General features: G+C 45.6%; 1 protein-coding gene and 1 pseudogene across 1 annotated transcript in view; one reads left to right on the forward strand and one right to left on the reverse strand.

The window, feature by feature from the left end:
* Positions 1-13,965, reverse strand: part of Grhl2 (grainyhead like transcription factor 2) — an 86,219-nt gene extending 72,254 nt beyond the window's left edge. Inside the window, exons 1-3 of the mRNA XM_026789787.1 lie at positions 13,774-13,965; positions 9,471-9,538; positions 4,821-5,214 (exon numbers count right to left, since the gene is read on the reverse strand). Coding sequence (XP_026645588.1) covers positions 4,821-5,214; positions 9,471-9,538; positions 13,774-13,941 — 630 coding nt within the window. The 5' untranslated portion in view covers positions 13,942-13,965. The remainder of the gene's footprint in view (positions 1-4,820; positions 5,215-9,470; positions 9,539-13,773) is intronic.
* A 2,191-nt stretch (positions 13,966-16,156) lies between these two features.
* On the forward strand, positions 16,157-16,754 carry LOC101995804 (annotated as a pseudogene).
* Positions 16,755-16,983: the final 229 nt, after the last annotated feature.

Consider the following 16,983-nt stretch of genomic DNA (forward strand, 5'->3'; position numbering starts at 1 on the left):
TAAGAATATAGACCACAGTAAGACAAGCATTATCTGTGGGGAAACCTGAGTCAGTTAAACAGAGCTATGTCTTTCCTCACTGCTTTCAACTTTCTCGTTCGTTCAATCATTTGCCTGACTGTGCTAAAGACTCTCTTCACGCCAGCTGGTCAGCCACGCGTGAAAGGTGCCGTGTTAAACAAGACCAGAGCAGGTCCCATCTTCACGAATGTTTCTAGAAGGGCAGAGCATGCATCGTACTCTTGCAAAAAGAGAAAGAAAAATCCAAGGCCAGGATGTCACTCAGTGGTAGCAGAGTGGCTCAGTAGTTGTAGGCCAAGTTCAGTCCTCATTACGAACTGTGCTATCACCGTGTTAGAGCCGGCATGTTCTGTGAGAGTATGTCACAGCCCAGGAGAACCATACCCTGTCCTGACTTCCCAGCCACAATGCTCCTGGTGTAACACAGACAAGGCTGACAAGGGAGGCACCATCCTCCGCTGAACCCCACATTCACAGTATCACAGCTACCAACGTGAGCCCCAGCTCCTCTGAGTAACTGTAGCTTTCTGAGCAGACACCCTGGGCCTGCCATGTTGGACTCACGCCAACTCCAGAACAAGGACTATAGCGGTGCCCAGGTTTACGTTTTGCAAGTTCCAACCCAAACTGCTCCGTTCCCTCGCACTTTCTCCCGAGTGAATGTGATTCACAAATGTGATTAATGTAATCACAAATGTGATTAATTCATCCAGAATCCCCAGACATTTCTAGGGTTTGCTGGAATGAAGTTCTAGGTTTTAGACAAGTTCTCCTTAATCAAATTCTCCTGAAGAATGATTTCACAGTCACGCTTACGCCACCTGGCAAGGAGACGGTTAACGACCACAGACTCGTAGATCTACGATCTGTATATCACAGATCATGGGCTCACAGGTCATTCAGTTCAGTTCACGCCAGTGGAAAAACATCTCAAAGCAAACTCTGCCTTCTGACTGGAGGGAGCAGAGCTAGCTTCCCTTTTGCATCCAGGGAATTTGCTAACTCAAGGACCCCAAGAAGCTCCAGGACAACAGCTTCCTTCACGCCCATCTTCATCTGAACCACACACAAATCTGACCACAGGTCTCCCAGAAAGTGTGGCCGTTCCCTGGTCCACATCCACACACTCTGTGACTGACATATCTCTACACCAATGGCAATCCACACATAAAAATCCTGGGCTTCCCAGGGGACTGAGCGATGGCTTCGGCTACCTGCTTTTCTCCAGCAGCGCTCCTGGGCTCCTGGGAGCAAGAACCCAACAGTATCAGACTACAAGATTCCTGACTCAGATTAAAACTACAAAAGGCTGTTGTTGACTTTAAGTGATGTCACATAAGCTGGTTGGCAGATTTTTTTTTTCCTTTTTATTACAAGGTCATTAAAAGTCTAGTTGTAAAACTACCAAATTCAAGGAAATGTGATCGCCCCTTGGGGCAAAGAATGGCTGGCTGAGGTCACTCCCGAGTTCAGACACTGTGACAGGAACCCATAAGCATCCGGTGCCAGCCGTGGCAGGGTTGCTAGTGTCCCTTCGAGAGCAACTGCTGCTGGCCAACCTGTTGTGCTCTGGTCCCTACCTGAAAGATAAGCAATATCTATTGGATAGATAAGGAACATTCAGATTTTAAACAAACATTGCGTGGGTCATTGTCTTATGCAATAGAATTAATGAGAATCTCAAAGCCACACTTCTCCGAGGAGACAAGTGAACAGTGTGCCTGGTGGCTGCAATGACCACACCTCAGTAAGAACACACAGATGACAATCCCAAAACAGTTGTCACTTAGAATGCTGCTGCTGTGGTGTGGCTGTGCCCCTTCAGGCTCATGTCTAAGAACTTGAGCCCCAACACAGGAGTCTTAGGAGGTGGTAGCGATACCTCACTTGTATTCTATAAATAAAGCGTGCCTTAGGATCAGAGAGTAAGACAGCCCCACTGGTCAGCCTTTCAGGCCAGGCAGTGGTGACACACACCTTTAATCCCAGTAGCGACACTAGTTGCCATAGAAACCGGATGGTAGTGGTGTATGCCTTTAATCCCAGCCCTAGACAGGAATATAAGACGGGAGGAGACAGCTCTCAGACAGTCTCATTCAGAGGATTGAGGCAGGATCGCCATTTTGGACTAAGGCAGAGGTAACAGCCAGTGGCTGCTTTGCTTTTCTGACCTTCAGGCAAGCTTTATTTGCTAAAATCCAGATGAAATATCACTACAGATGGGTCATAGAAACTAGCCTCCAGTACGAACTCATTATGGCCAGGACAGGACTGTAGTGAAAACGAATTTGTCATCTGTCACAGGCATGTAGCCCTTCCACCCTTCTGCCTTGTAACAACAATCATCATCAGATGGGGCTCATAGCTCTTAGGTGTCTCTGTCCCAACAGCACTGAACAGGAAGCCAGATGAGGACACTTGGCATGCTGCCAATGCACTTGCTTCTCTCAGGGAACCAGCAGTCTCTGCACACCCTGCTTTAGAGGCCCGGGAAAGCTAAAAACCAAAAAGCCAATGCCATTCATTTCTCACCAGAGGCACCGCTCAGATGTGACAAAGCCCATGTTCATTGCAGAGCCTAGGTCAAGAACTGGAGACGGTGCCTACCGTGATATCCTCAATGGATAACCCAAGATTCCACGGCGAGTGAATGGACACAGAATCTTTCCAAACTTAGTAAGTGTGCTGAACAACTAGGTATCAATATACACACGGGAGCCCAGCCTTGCTTCATACCATGTCTAAAACAGACATGGCTCAGCAGAGAGGGTCTGACAAGCTGCATTCAGTCTCCAAGATCCACGTGACGGAAAGACAACGTGACGCAGGAAAGCTGTCCTCTGACCTCCATCGGCATGTGCACACACAAATGAACTCAAAGTAATAATAACTAATCCAGGTGGAGACAGCATACACCTTTAATCCCAGCACTCAGGAGGCAGAGGCAGGTCAACATCTGGGTTTGAAGCCAGCCTGGTCTACAGAGCAGGTTACAGAATGGCCAGAGTTACACAGAGAAACCCTGTCTCAAAAAGCCTATTAATAGTAATAATAATAATCATAAATGCAAATTTAGAGCCAGACATATTGGTGCATGCTTTTAGGCCCAGCGCTTGAGAAGCAGAGTGAGGCAGATATCTCTGAGTTTGAGGACAGTCTGGGCATATTGGTGCATGCTTTTAGGCCCAGCGCTTGAGAAGCAGAGACAGGCAGATATCTCTGAGTTTGAGGACAGTCTGGGCTACATATTGAATTCCAGGATAGTCAGCGCCATATAGACCCTTTCTTCAAAAGATAGATAAATCAGAAAAAAACTATAAAATTATTTTTAAGTGGATCAGAAATCAACATCTAAAAGGGGAAAGTACTAGCTATCTAGAAATACACACAAGAAAATTGTTGCCACATTGGTTTAGCTGCACATAAGAAACGTGTTAAGGCATTGATGACAAAAGACAACATTTAAAAGAATAAACTATAAGACAAATTTGATAAGATAAATTTGATCTGATTATATGATGCAAAGACTCATTAAAGCATATAGATGATAGTGACTTATATCCAATCCCCTTACCTAAAGAACTCTTTACAGTTTAATTAAAAAAAAAAGTTGCCAAAGACTTGAACAGACACTCCACATAAGATAAAAGGCAAACAATTACACGAAACAGTACTCAGACTCAGGGGACAGCATAGTAGTGCAGACGATTGGAAACAGCAGAATGAACAGACACCACCAAGCAATTTCTAAACCAGCTGCAGTTAAGCAGACTAGTCATATGGGCATGCAGTGTGGAGAGCAGGAAAACCCTGCATCACTGATGGGAGTGAAAATAACTCATAAGCGCTGTATTTTATCTATGCACCTCATAAAACCCACAACCACCTCACAGTCCAGCAGTCAACTCCAGCCCTAGACACCCGCCAGAAATGAAGGACCACACTCACTAAAACATACACCTGTCTGTTCAGCAAAGCCTTCATCATGATAACCCCCAAACTGGAAGCAACCAATACCCACTTACTAGTGGACTGGTCAATAAACAGTGATATGTACTCACCTAGGAATACTGGTCAGAGATTTAAAGACACAGACTGTTTACAGACAAGCAAAAATAAATCCAAAAATATGCTAAATGAAAGAAGACAATATAAAAGAATATAGTGCATTCACCTTCCCTGGAATTTTACAGGAAGGAACGCTACAGTGACAGAGGCTGATTAGCAATTGCCAAGAGCCAGGAGAAGGAATGTTTCAAGGTCAAAGAGGTTCCTGTTAGGGTAAAAACTTTCTACACTGTGCCTCTGACATTGACACCCAACTGTAAATAATTACTAAAATTCTACATTTATGCACTTAGAACTTGAGAATCTAAAACATGTAGATAAACGAAATGGTTGTGCTGTGAAGTGTTTGAGCCCCAGAAGCCTCTCAGCTCTCTGTTACAAAGTATACACGCATAAACACTGGATTATTGACAACACAACCAACTTCCAGAATATTCAAGCGGACAAAAGCTGCAAAGAGCTACACTGTCTAAAAAAAAATAAAATGGCATGCAACATTTTTAGCTCTATCATCTGGAAAGTTCCAAAGAGCTGAAGGTGAGAACTGTACAGCATAAGCTTCTCCTAACCCCACATAAATAATTAAGATTTAAAGCAAAACAAAATATAATCTAAGAGACGAGACAGAAATATTCCTCCACGTATTTAAACATACCAAATTACCGGCAAACGCTCCGTTTCATGCAGCCCCTTAAATGGAAAACGAGAATGCTGTGTGTTCTGGGACTCACCTCAGGCGCCCCGTCCTTGAAGCTCTCGCTGTAGGTGCTGTCGGGGGTGCTGCGCTGGTCGTCCTTGAGATAGGAACTGTGGCAGGCTATGGAGGGCAGGTCGTACTGCGTCTGTTCGAAGATGACCACGCGCTGCTCCTCGCCATCGGCGCGGGGATAGTGCACCGGAGGCGCCACGAACACCGGCGTGAAGTCCTCAGCTTTGACCACGGTGATGCCTGACACCGGGATGACGGCCGGGCTCTCGCTGATGGACACGCTGTACTGCTCGCGCTTCGAGCTCTCCACGTGGTCCTGGCTGAGACACAGGTTAACTGGGACCGTCTTCAGCACCTGCACACGGTTCTCGCCTCCGCTCAGAGTGCTCTGGGCTTCGCTGGGGCCGAGACAGTTTCTGTGTGTTCAGAGTCATGACATGATAAAATTAGAACAAACCTCCACTTTTAAAACCTGATAGATAGTACAACCTTTGCAGGCAGCCATCCTGCTAAACCAGGAGCAGAAGGGCTGGTGGGAACGTCATAATGGGGTGCCGTGGATCTTTGTGTCATTAGAACTAAGACAGCTAAGTATGTGTGCCCCTGAGTGACACAGTGAAGTCTCAACTTTCTACAGAACATACACCCCACTTTTTAAAAAGGTTTAACGGTGACCCCAAATCTGCCCACGGCTTGACAGCTAACATTCAGCTCTGCAGAAACGGAAGAGCTGGGAGACTGAATATCAGAAGGAGCCAGGAAAACACATCAAGGCAGTTTCCTTATTGGCAAGAGAAATCTATTAACATGTCAGACACATGAGGAGGGAGGATGGAAGGACCAGTCTAAAGTAAAATTAACTCTTAAAACCTAACTACAACCCTGCATGAGTACAACCTGTACTCCAGGAGGCAGAGGCAGGTGGATCCTTAAGTTCAAGGCCAACATATCAAGTTCCGGGCCAGACAGGCCTATACAGTGAAACTGTCTTAATTAATTATAAACTCTGAACATCTAACAATAGGAGAAGTATGAAATTTTGTGACGTTTGAGGCAGTGACTGAAACTGGATTTGGCAATATTTAATACTGCTAATTTAGTTGTTGGTAATATTTTTATTTATAATAAACTTCATTTATTTATAATAAATGCCCTTTTTAGAGATACACGGAACGCCTGTGGCTGCTGCCCTGCACGGGGATGGCGATGGGGCTCGTGGCTCCGTTCTCTGTGGATGGGTGCAAACTCTCCAAAGGGGAAAACGATCACCATGGTGGCTCATGCATGCAATCCCAGCAACTGGGAGGTTAAGTCTGAAGCCAGCCTGGGCTACTTACTGAGTTTCAGGCCAACCTGGGCTATCATCAAGTGAAACCTTGTCTCAGTCAGAGAGGGGGGGGGAAGGAGAAGGAGAAGGAGAAGGAAAGAAAGAAAGAAAGAAAGAAAGAAAGAAAGAAAGAAAGAAAGAAAGAAAGAAAGACAGACAGGCAGACAGCCTGGTCTACAAGAGCTAGTTCCAGGACAGGCTCCAAAACCACAGAGAAACCCTGTCTCGAAAAACAAAAAAAAAAAAAAAAAGAAAGAAAGAAAGAAAGAAAGAAAGAAAGAAAGAAAGAAAGAAAGACACGGCAATTTGAAGGGTTAACAGGAAGGATATTTTTTACATTTTGTGAAACAAAGTAAAAAATGATCATTACACTTTCATCAGCTAAGAAATAACAGTTCAGGGACAATCCTGTATTTATTACTTTAGGGGTTTAAGAAAGTGCTTGGGGGGGGGGGGCGGTTGTAAGTACCACGACCGTGGTATAGAGAAAGAAAGCGGTCCAGAAAGGTAAGTTTTGGCAGGATATAATGAGATACTTTTTAAAAAATGATGTTAACAGAGGCCCTCTGCTCGGTTAAGCTTGTGAAAAGGGAATTTGTGTATGGCTTTCCAGTACACAGAGAAGAGAAAGTAGGAGGTTTTATTGACCCTCTTCTTTGTTCATTGTGATGAACAAAGTTACTTTTATCTAGCATGACCTTCATGGGGTCAACTGGCATATTTTGTTGAAAGAAATAACTGTTTGGATAAAGTTGGTTTTCTCAAGAATCAAGCTCTCCCAGTTTCTCTCCATAAAGGATATGCAAGAGTCTCTGCGCTTACCTACCGAGCAAGAGGTGACGATTGTAGCTGTGAATTTTCAGCAAGAACTTCAAAGGAAAGCTTCAGAAAGAAAGACTCTCCATAAACCAAGCCAGCAGAAAGACTCGCGAGTAGCTGAGGCTATCACGGATATGCAGCAGTGACTCTAAAAATTAACTCCCCGAAGAATACACTCTATAGGTCTACAGACATGACTTTAAGCGCTAAACTGTTCTCGTGGCCAAATAACAGAGTGATCACACGGAAGACACAGTGAAGGTCTAGACATGTTTGAAGTGACTCCAACGAGCCAAACGATGTCAAAGTTCAGGCCACCCATTTGATCAGCATTTCATAAAAGCCCCGTTCCGAATACTCCATGGAATGTTAATGGATGCTCCGTGAAAAGAGGAACCCATTATAAAAACCAGAGTTAGAAAACAAACAGGGACAAACTATGTTTCCATAACAAGACCACCTTAGTGGATCCAAGCAAGACTCAATGAACGCCCTTGGGCATTCCGTCATCTCTTTTGCTGTAGTCTAGGACTTACTAACCCATTTCACCCAGGACCATCAGCACTGAAGGCGGGCTGCAAATGGGCTCTTCTACACAGACTATAACATGGCAATGGCCCCTTAGCCACCTGAGACCCAGCACACACGGTACTACTAGCTTGCCAAAAGATTCTTATCTCTCTTTAGTCTATTTCAAGCCAGATTTCTTCATTCTCTGCTTATTATAAGAACGTGAGTTTTAAGCAAAAAGCCCAAGTCAAAATATCTTTCAGTGTTCTTATTATTAAGTAAATAAGCAAATTACAGAGCTATACAAACCTAGTCAAATTGTTCGTATAAAAAAATTCATAGATCCCTCTTTGGCCTCGGCGGCAAGATGAGGGAAGAAGTGTCATTGGAAAGCACAGCCATAAGACGCACACCTTGTGCTGCCAGTGTGGCTCCAAGGCCTGCCACCTTCAGAAAGAGTCAACCTGTGGCAAATGGGGCTACCCTGCCAAGTGCGAGAGAAATGAAGAGATGAGGCACCTAAAAATTGTCTACTGAAGATTTGGACATGGTTTCTATGAAGGGATCCTTGAGGATCCCAAGAGGGCAGCTGTTGAAGTAGCCAGCTCATCTTGAGGATTTCAATTCATCATAACATAAATGTTCTAGTTTCAAAAAAAAAAAAATTCGTAGATTCAGGAAGACAATGCCACAGAATTTCAAAAATACAACTCCCCCAAAGGGGGGACAGAGACGAGACGGGTGATTTGTGGGGCAACAGCTGAGCAAAGCATTTAGTCCCTTCTGGTCCCCTTCTTCACATAATCCTATCAGAAGAGAAGGGACCCTGCAGTCACTCCAGACTACGACAGCAGGCATGAAATGCTGCTGAGACAGGACGGGAAGCCATCTACGTCACAACCGAAAGGTGACAAGCTACACATGCCAAGAGACATCCTCCACCTGGCTTCATAAGAAATAAGTCGTGATTGCCCCTTTCTGTCTTCCTGTCACCCAGCTCCTTAGCTCCGCTGGGTGGCATACGATCTCCTAACATCTGGCGGCTGCTGGCAGCCACTCAGAGTCTCTACCAGTCACCTCTCTGGGCTCAGTACTGCGTTTCCCTCACCTAGGGAATCCTTGGAGAGTCATTCCCTAAGGACAGGACTGCAGGAGAATGTGGGACTTAGCAGAGACTGCAATCAGCAGCAGCCTCTTCATGGCTACCACCCTGAGCTCCTCGTGAGCGCCTCATCTGAGGGAACTTGCTGATGACCCTCTGGATGCACAGGAAAACCTGCCTTTTCCTAGCAAGAGATTAAGATTTGGTCCAGACTCCCAAAAGACAGATGAAAACAAGGCTTTGACCCTACCTCTTTTAAAAACAAACTTCCAGCTCAAGTTATACTTGTTATCTAATTTTTTTTTGTTGTTGTTTTTTTTTTAAGTTTTTATTTATTAATTATGTATACAGCATTCTGTCTGCACACCAGAAGAGGGCACCAGATCTCATTACAGATGGTTGTGAGCCACCATGTGGTTGCTGGAATTGAACTCAGGACCTCTAGAAGAACAGTCAGTGCTTTTAACCTCTGAGCCATCTCTCCAGCCGCCCTTGTGATCTAATTTTATGTGCATGAATGGTTTGCCTACAGGCACCTATGGGTAGTGCTCGCACGCCGGGGACCCATGGAGATCACAAGAGGGTAACAGAGCCCCCGAAACTGGAGTTAGGAAGATTGTGAACCACCATGTGGGTGCTGGGACTCAAACCCAGGTCCTGAGCAAGAAAAACAATTGCTCACTGAGTCTCTCTACAGGCCGTTTGGTGGGGGTGGGCAGTTTTTGGAGACAGGGTCTCTCTATGTATTCCTGGCTGTCTAGGAACTCAATATGGCCTCATCCTCAGAGATCTGCCTTCCTCTGCTTCCCAAGGGCTGGGGTCAAAGGTGTGTACCATTGTACCTGGCTTTTTGCAACAAACATAGAAAAAGAGTCATTTCTAGGGGCAAACGTATTCCCTTACGTGGATCATACCTTTTATCCTGGTCTTCTTGGCTGTCGCTTGCTTTGCTCACAGACAGAAGTCTCTTGTCTCGAGGAACCTGGAAATCAACAGAGAACTGTCAGACTTAATGACCACGTGCAGAGGAAGACACCAACACAAGGAAAGAGGCGCAATGGAACTCTCTGAAGAAGTAGAAGGTTACTGTTGGGAAATGATGAATGAGTAGCCTGGGTGGAAGCGGAGACAGAGGGGTGACCAGTGCTCGTCCATGCTAATCGTGAGTCAGCTGACCCAAGAGATGCTCCTATGTGTCCCAGTCTCGGCAACGGGTGAGACAGAGTCATGTGTATGGGGTGAAGATGGGCATGAAAGAAAGTAAACCATTGAGAAACATGGAGTAAGCTTCCTCTCTGGAGCTGGACACCAGGTGCTCACGAGAGCGTGGGGAAGGTCCTGGGTGGGACCTGGTGGTTGAACGAGTCAGTTAAAGAGCATCTAATAGAAGCACTCCATAACCCCTGGCTAAGAAGCTGTCTTCAGTCTTTCTAATGCATTTCATTCCTAAGCATGACGCCAACATATCAGACACATTGCTGAAAATTCTCTGAGTAAAGAGAGACGCCACCCAATTCAGACATATGCATAGTAAATGGTTTGGATTTGGTTGCATTGGTAGAGTCTTTGCATTTGATTTGGGACTTGTTTGTTTGTGGGTAACTTTGAAGAGCTTCTTCTTAGCCAACAGTATCAGTGAGATAAACACACCGATGGGAAGGATATAAATAGGCTCCTCTAGGAATTCCCATGGCTTCCACTCAGCCAAATACATTTACAAGCTGAGTTGGCTGAACTAAAAGAGGGGTAAAAGTCATTAGGAAGTTGGAAACCTAAAGTTTGACCACTCAAGTCTAAGTCAGACTCAGTCCTGTGTCCCTCATCTGTAAACTGGACTTCCTGATAATTCTGAACTCAGGTCTGTGGTGGGGTTGGAGCTCTGTGTCCAAGCACTCAGGTGCGGCTGGTACTTTATCCAGGTAAGCCAGCTATAAGGTCTCCGTTCATCCTTCCTGCAGGAGACGTGGGGTCAGCAGACTTGCTGTCTATCGCCTGTGACATCCTCTGCCATGTCACCATGCTGTAAGAAGGCCCTGGCCAGTCACCAGTGCTATGGTGCTTAGATCCTCCATCCTCCAGAGTTATAAGCAAAACAAACTTTAACACTTTATGAATTATCTGGGGTATTCAGAAATGGAAAATGGACTCAGACATAAGCTAAACAGTCTTTTAGGTATTTATCTAACTCAATCTGTTATGTTTTTCAGGCATGTTTAAAATGCATGGAAAGGTCATACTTAACTTTGGAGGAACTGCTGCTGCTGGGAGTCCTTAGGAGGCCATCACTTAAAGAAAAGGACGTGATTTGGGTGTCCAGTAAGTTTAGTGTAAACTCTCTACCCTGTATCTCACAATATTCACTGGTAGATTTGAGCTTGAGTCATGATGTTTACGTACATGCAAGAGGAGATAACACAGCCAGTCCCCTATTTCCCAACATCCAGCTGCCCATACTCAGTCCCTGAGTCTCTGATCCTGTGGTGTTGTGAGGGCCAGAGTTACATTACATGATTTAATTACTGTGCCTCAGAGATCCATGAAACAAAAATGCCCCTGATCTGAAGCCACTTGCCCCAGGACAGACAGCTCCTGGAAGGCTGGAGGCTGCTGTTTACAGGAGATTAACAAGCCACATTCTCATTCCCCTAAACAAGTTTGTTGGACCCATCTTCACCAGGTGTGCTTGATCACATGTGAGGGAGGTATGTGGGCAGGAAATGTCAGGATGTGTGCTGGCCAGATTGACTGGCAGAAGGAGCGCAGGTAAGTATACTTGCCCCTGATTGGACCTCGTGGGAAATGCCCTGCAAATCCTGACTCAGGGCCATTTCAGAGAACCAGGTAAGGACCTGGCCAGAGCCCACCTACCTGGCAAGTATTTAAAGCGTGCTTCAGATTTGGCTTTAAGGTGTGGCGGTTATCTTATTCTCTACCAATGGGATCAACAGTAAACCTGGTATTAATGACTAATTTACTTGGTCTCAAGGTTAGCCAATCTTTTGTACTAACACAAACCAAATAATGCCGCCAAATACAGGTAACTGAAGTTATGTCCACTCACAACGACAATAGTTCTGTCTGACAGAACAGGGCAAGGGAGACGTCATAGGAGGTAAAGTGCAGCACGGGCCTTGCGACCTGAGTTGCAACCCCAGAACACAAAGGCTCACATCTCTAATGCCAGCATTCTTGCTGTGAACAAGCAGCCAGGAGCCCTAAGCCAGCTAGCCTGGAGTAAGCTGCAGAGACGCACAAACAAGAGACCCGCCCCCCACACCCTGTCTCTCAAACACACACTAAAATCCAAAAAAAAATTAAAAATATTAATATATTTCTTTTTTTCTTTCTTTTTTTTTTTTTTGGTTTTTCAAGACAGGATTTCTCTGTAGCTTTGGAGCCTATTCTGGAACTAGCTCTTATAGACCAGGTTGGCCTCAAACTCACATAGATCCACCTGTCTCTACCTCCCGAGTGCTGGGATTAAAGACATACGCAGCCATCACCATCACCTGGCTTAATATATTTCTTTAAAGCCTTTTAAAATGACTAATTGTCATACTGGCCATAAACGTCAGAAAAAATTATCTTGACCTGAACACTCAAAACAGGAACATTTGAATGATGTGTCAATAAATTTTTAATTGCTAAAACTGTCAAATGTTGACTATTTTTCTGCAATAAGGAAAAGGTGCCTATCTACTTCTGAGCAACAGACTGAAAACAAGCCAAAAGAATGCCCAGGGGTCCCGGGCCTTGAACTCAGATCAGCCTGCTTCTGCCTCCACCGTTGAGATTAAAGGTTTGCCAACCATGCCCGGCTCCATTCTTGTGTTTCACAGTGAACTCTTCAGGCAGAAAAGATGAAGAGCAATCACAAACAGAAAAGAGGAACAAACAAAGCTACCAAGTCTGTCCTTTCTCTGCATCCTGCCATCCAGGCCCGCATCCCCTGGCAGTCCCTTCCTGATGTATCAGGAGTCACGCTGGCATCTTTAAAGCTTCAAGAAAAAGCTATCGGTGCCTGTGAACACATCCTTCCTGGGTAAGGAAGAGAAAGTCAAGCTAGAAGAGCAAAAGTCCCCAGGAGATAACCCAGAGCTTCCTGATAAAGGATGCATTTACTTGAGGGAATAATGTGCTCAGCTAAAATGCCCTGGCGGGCCTACCTGTACCCTCCACGCCCGTCCAACACCTTGCTCTCTGAAACCCAAGGTCAAATTCTTGTTCTCGGTGCTTTCTTCCAAACGCTGATCTCCCCATGGTGGAAGGTGAATGAGAGAGAGGTGGCAGTCAGCTTCCAACCAGCAAGTCGACACTCCCACCACGCTGCATTAGCTAAAAACATCTCCAGCCAGCGCAGCCACAAATGTTCCTCATTTGCTAAATAAAACACGTGTCGATCTTCCCCGTGTCAACAGTTCTCGGAGGGCAGATCACAGCTCTTCACACTTAAAACCACCTGTTTCTTGTTTAACTTCCTGCAATACTCTTACTTTAAAAAAATGTCCGGCCAGTATTTCTTCTCCTGTTACATTCAGTTTTAAAGACTTTTTCAAAATGAAAACAAATGGACACAGTCAGGAGGTGGATTTGCTGAAGGTCCCTCACTGAGTCCCCAAAAAAGAGGCATCTAGAGGGCCCAAATGTTTCTCATTAAACTGAAAAAAATCAAGAGAAGAGTAAATGCTGATGGCTGAACAACGGCTAATCATGGCATAGTCGCGTAGTGCGAAGCTCCTAACCAGAAAGTAAAAGTCGCAGAAGGAAAATAAGCAACAGTCCAGCTCTAGGGGATCTGACACGCTCTTCTGACTTCTGAAGGCACACATACACACACACATGCGCACATACACAGATATATAGATATATAGACAATTTTTTATTAATTTTTACTGAGCTCTACATTTTTTCTGTTCCCCTCTCACCCTCTCCCCTCCCCTCCCCCCCTCTCCTCCCAAGGTCCCCATGCTCCCAATTTGCTCGGGAGATCTTATCTTTTTCTACTTCCAAAATAAATATTTTTTTTAAAGAAATAAGTATCCCTAATTTAAATTTCTGAGTAGAAATAAAGTTGGGTTTCATGAAGGAGGAGCAACAGAAAAAGAAGGAGAATTCTACCAAAGTCCCCGGGCCTAAAGCTAAGAACCGGTCGCATCTTGCCATGGATAAAATGCGGCCCTGGAGGCAGAGGGAGGAGGAGGCCACTCCCAGACCCACCTTGTAATAGTCGTAGAGAAGGCCAAGGGCAGCAGCGCTGTCCTCATCCCCATTGATGCTCATCATGGCCTTGGTGGCCGCGGTCAGGGGGTTCTCCAGGTATGACTTCCAGGCTTCATCCTCGCTGGTGTAGGCTCTTCGGCTATTGAACGGAGGGTCACTGGGCATGGGCACCAAGGCCACTAGTCTTTTATTACTATAAGAACAAGAAAGACGTAAGGCTCATTAACAGGGAACTTTTCCATTTCCCCTCTGATCCTGTACATGTCATGTGGTTACCCGGGCTTGTATTCCCCTAGAGAAAGACGGGAGCGACCACCACGTTGCACTTAGCTCCAGCGTCCATCGTCCCTGGGCACGGGAGTGGTGACAGCTTTTTTAAAGGTGCTGTGGGGACAGCTGGGGCTGCAGAGGGCGGACTGCTCTTCAGAGGACCCAGGTTCAGCTCCAGCACCCATCGGGAACCACAGTACCAGAGAGTCACTCTGTGGCCTCTGAAGGAAACGCCACTCACGTAGCACACGTAAGCACATAAACTCTCGGACACAGACACACACGCACACGTAAATAAGTATTTTTAAGGGTAGTATATCCAGTCAGTTTATGCTGCTCTCCTTAAAACTTAGCTTTCTGTGTCTAATCATCCTAAATAACTTAATTATTCTTCGTTAATGAGCACTAGAATGAAAGCCTGTAAGAATAATTTCCTTAAACTAAATTCTAATTTAAAACATTATTAGTCACAAATAATCAATAGATCAATGGTTCAGATTGATTTTTCAGATAATTTAATCTTGCTTGAAATTGGTAGGGCACTATAGACCAATCTTAACATCTTCATGGGAACAGCAACATAGGTACTTGGCAAACAGTACACATTGACAGATAACGCTCTGTAGCGGAGCTGTGGAGGACGGGAAGAAATGGGCTCTATATGTAAATACATCTACTGCAGGATTCTGTCCAGTTAAGATGACATGAAAGCATTAGGTTAGGAGTGAGGAAACCAATGGCATACCTAAGGAATTTCCCCAAGAGTCTGTGAGTAAATTAGTGCCAACCAGGTCAACCTTGTGTAGAGCAGCAATCTACAAGGCAGCGTCTTATGGTCAGTATGACAGAGACTCAAATACCCAAAGACCATGACAGTCCCCTGCAAACTCCCCATGGCAGACCCAACGTGTCAAGTAACAGAGTCTGGAGTCATTCATTTCTTGGCCCTTTCTCCTTGTTCACTGAAAGGGAACCAAGGCGGAACAAGGATACTGTGTCCAGGCAACACCTTCTCTGACACACGGTCTCCTGGCATGGATAGGTGGGTGGTAATGCCAGTGACGGAAACAACAACAATCAATGGAAACTCAGCCACCTAGACCTTCTGGTGGTCATGAAGTTCCCAAAGACAACCCTGAGAATCTGATGGTTGGTGTTCTCTGACTCATTTTGTTACAGACCGGTGTGAACTCCCCAAGAACAGTGTTATCAAAGGGACCTCTGTGTGGGGTCCAAAAGCCACATTTGAGTTGCTACAAAGTATTTGAGCTGGGGTGGCACAGGTGGGAAGTAACTCTTTTCAGGTGGACTCTTAGCTACAGTCTCACGGCCCACTTGAGCTCTCTGTGGTGGTGATTTCATGGAACGCACTGGGGAGAAGGAATACTGGCTACACTGCAAATAACAACTCAGAGTGGACTGTCCTGTTTCTTCAGAGTGAGACAAACGCCTACGGATGATTAGGCGGTGGAGTGACAGGAAGTGACACGGCTCTGGAGGTGAATGCTTGCCCAGTGGCCCATGGTGAACGAGAAGTGAGCAAACACCCGTGTTTGCTCCTCCTGCCTTAAGTAGGGTTAGCAATGCCCACCTGCCTGCCTCATAGCATGGAAATGATTGACAACTGGGTCCTCGGGAGGACGCAGGGCTCTGAGACTAAGTGGCACTGTCATACTCTTCTGTGTTCCTATCCGTTTCTGTGCCTTTCAGGCTTCGTTAAAGTTGATTCTGATTTATGAAGGGTAAACCTATTATCACTAATTAAAAGGAAAGCAGACTTGCTCATCTGACACTTGCTTTTCCACGGGCTTTGTTGGGAGCCCAATAGGCGGCACCTGTGCTATTGAACGCGGAGGGATGAACAGGACACTGTCACCCACAGGGCCTAGCAGACGCCTGGAGAGCCACTTTCTGCAAGGGCTGGGATAAGGAGACACTTGCTGATCCTGATGACAGGAGGAGAAGTGGGAAATATTTTTAAACTAATATATTTCATCATTCAGGATGAATATTTTTATAAATGAAGTATATTTATACTCATGTTAGAAAGTCCAATAGAAAAACTCTCTTTTTCTGAAAAAAATTTCATAGTATTTCCACTTTGTAGAAAATGACTGATGACGGAGGGTAAGTTCATGTGCGAGCAGAAAAATGAGAGCTGGGGGAGAAACCAGGAGAACGGGGGTCCTGTGGTGGTGGTTTATTTGGGCCTCTCATGTCTGTTTCACTCAGAAAGTGAAACAGAAAACTGAGTACAGCTGGAGTTACTGTAAAAGACGTTAACCGTCAGGAGTTCGTCAGAGCTCTGGCAGCCTTCCTCAAAAAGTCCGGGAAGCTGAAAGTCCCCGAATGGGTGGACACAGTCAAGCTGGCCAAACATAAAGAGCTTGCCCCCTATGATGAGAACTGGTTGTACACGCGAGCTGCCTCTACAGCACGGCACCTGTACCTGCGTGGTGGTGCCGGGGTTGGCTCCATGACCAAGATCAGAGGACGGCAGAGAAATGGTGTCAGGCCCAGCCACTTCAGCAGAGGCTCCAAGAGTGTGGCCTGCCACGTTCTCCAAGCCCTGGAGGGACTGAAAATGGTGGAAAAGGACCAGGACGGGGGCCGCAAGCTAACACCTCAGGGACAGAGAGATCTGGACAGGATTGCTGGCAGGTGGCAGCTGCCAACAAGAAGCATTAGGACAAAGGATGCTGGGTTAATAAATTCTTCATTCATAATCCTGAAAAAAAAAAAGAAAGAAAAAACTGAGTACAGTTGTTCTCGGGAGAGTCAGCGCGACAGTGAAAAAGGGAGACTTAGAAAAAATTCCAAAATTTAAACTTCGAAGCATGGTTTCGGGTGTGAATTGCTCTTGTGTCATCGTAAGATTGGAAACTCTGAACCATCGTATCCTAGGAGAGCCATGCTTGCAATAGCTCGCCGTAGGAA

This window comes from Microtus ochrogaster, unplaced genomic scaffold (assembly GCF_000317375.1).
Source record: "Microtus ochrogaster isolate Prairie Vole_2 unplaced genomic scaffold, MicOch1.0 UNK29, whole genome shotgun sequence".
NCBI lineage: Eukaryota > Metazoa > Chordata > Mammalia > Rodentia > Cricetidae > Microtus > Microtus ochrogaster.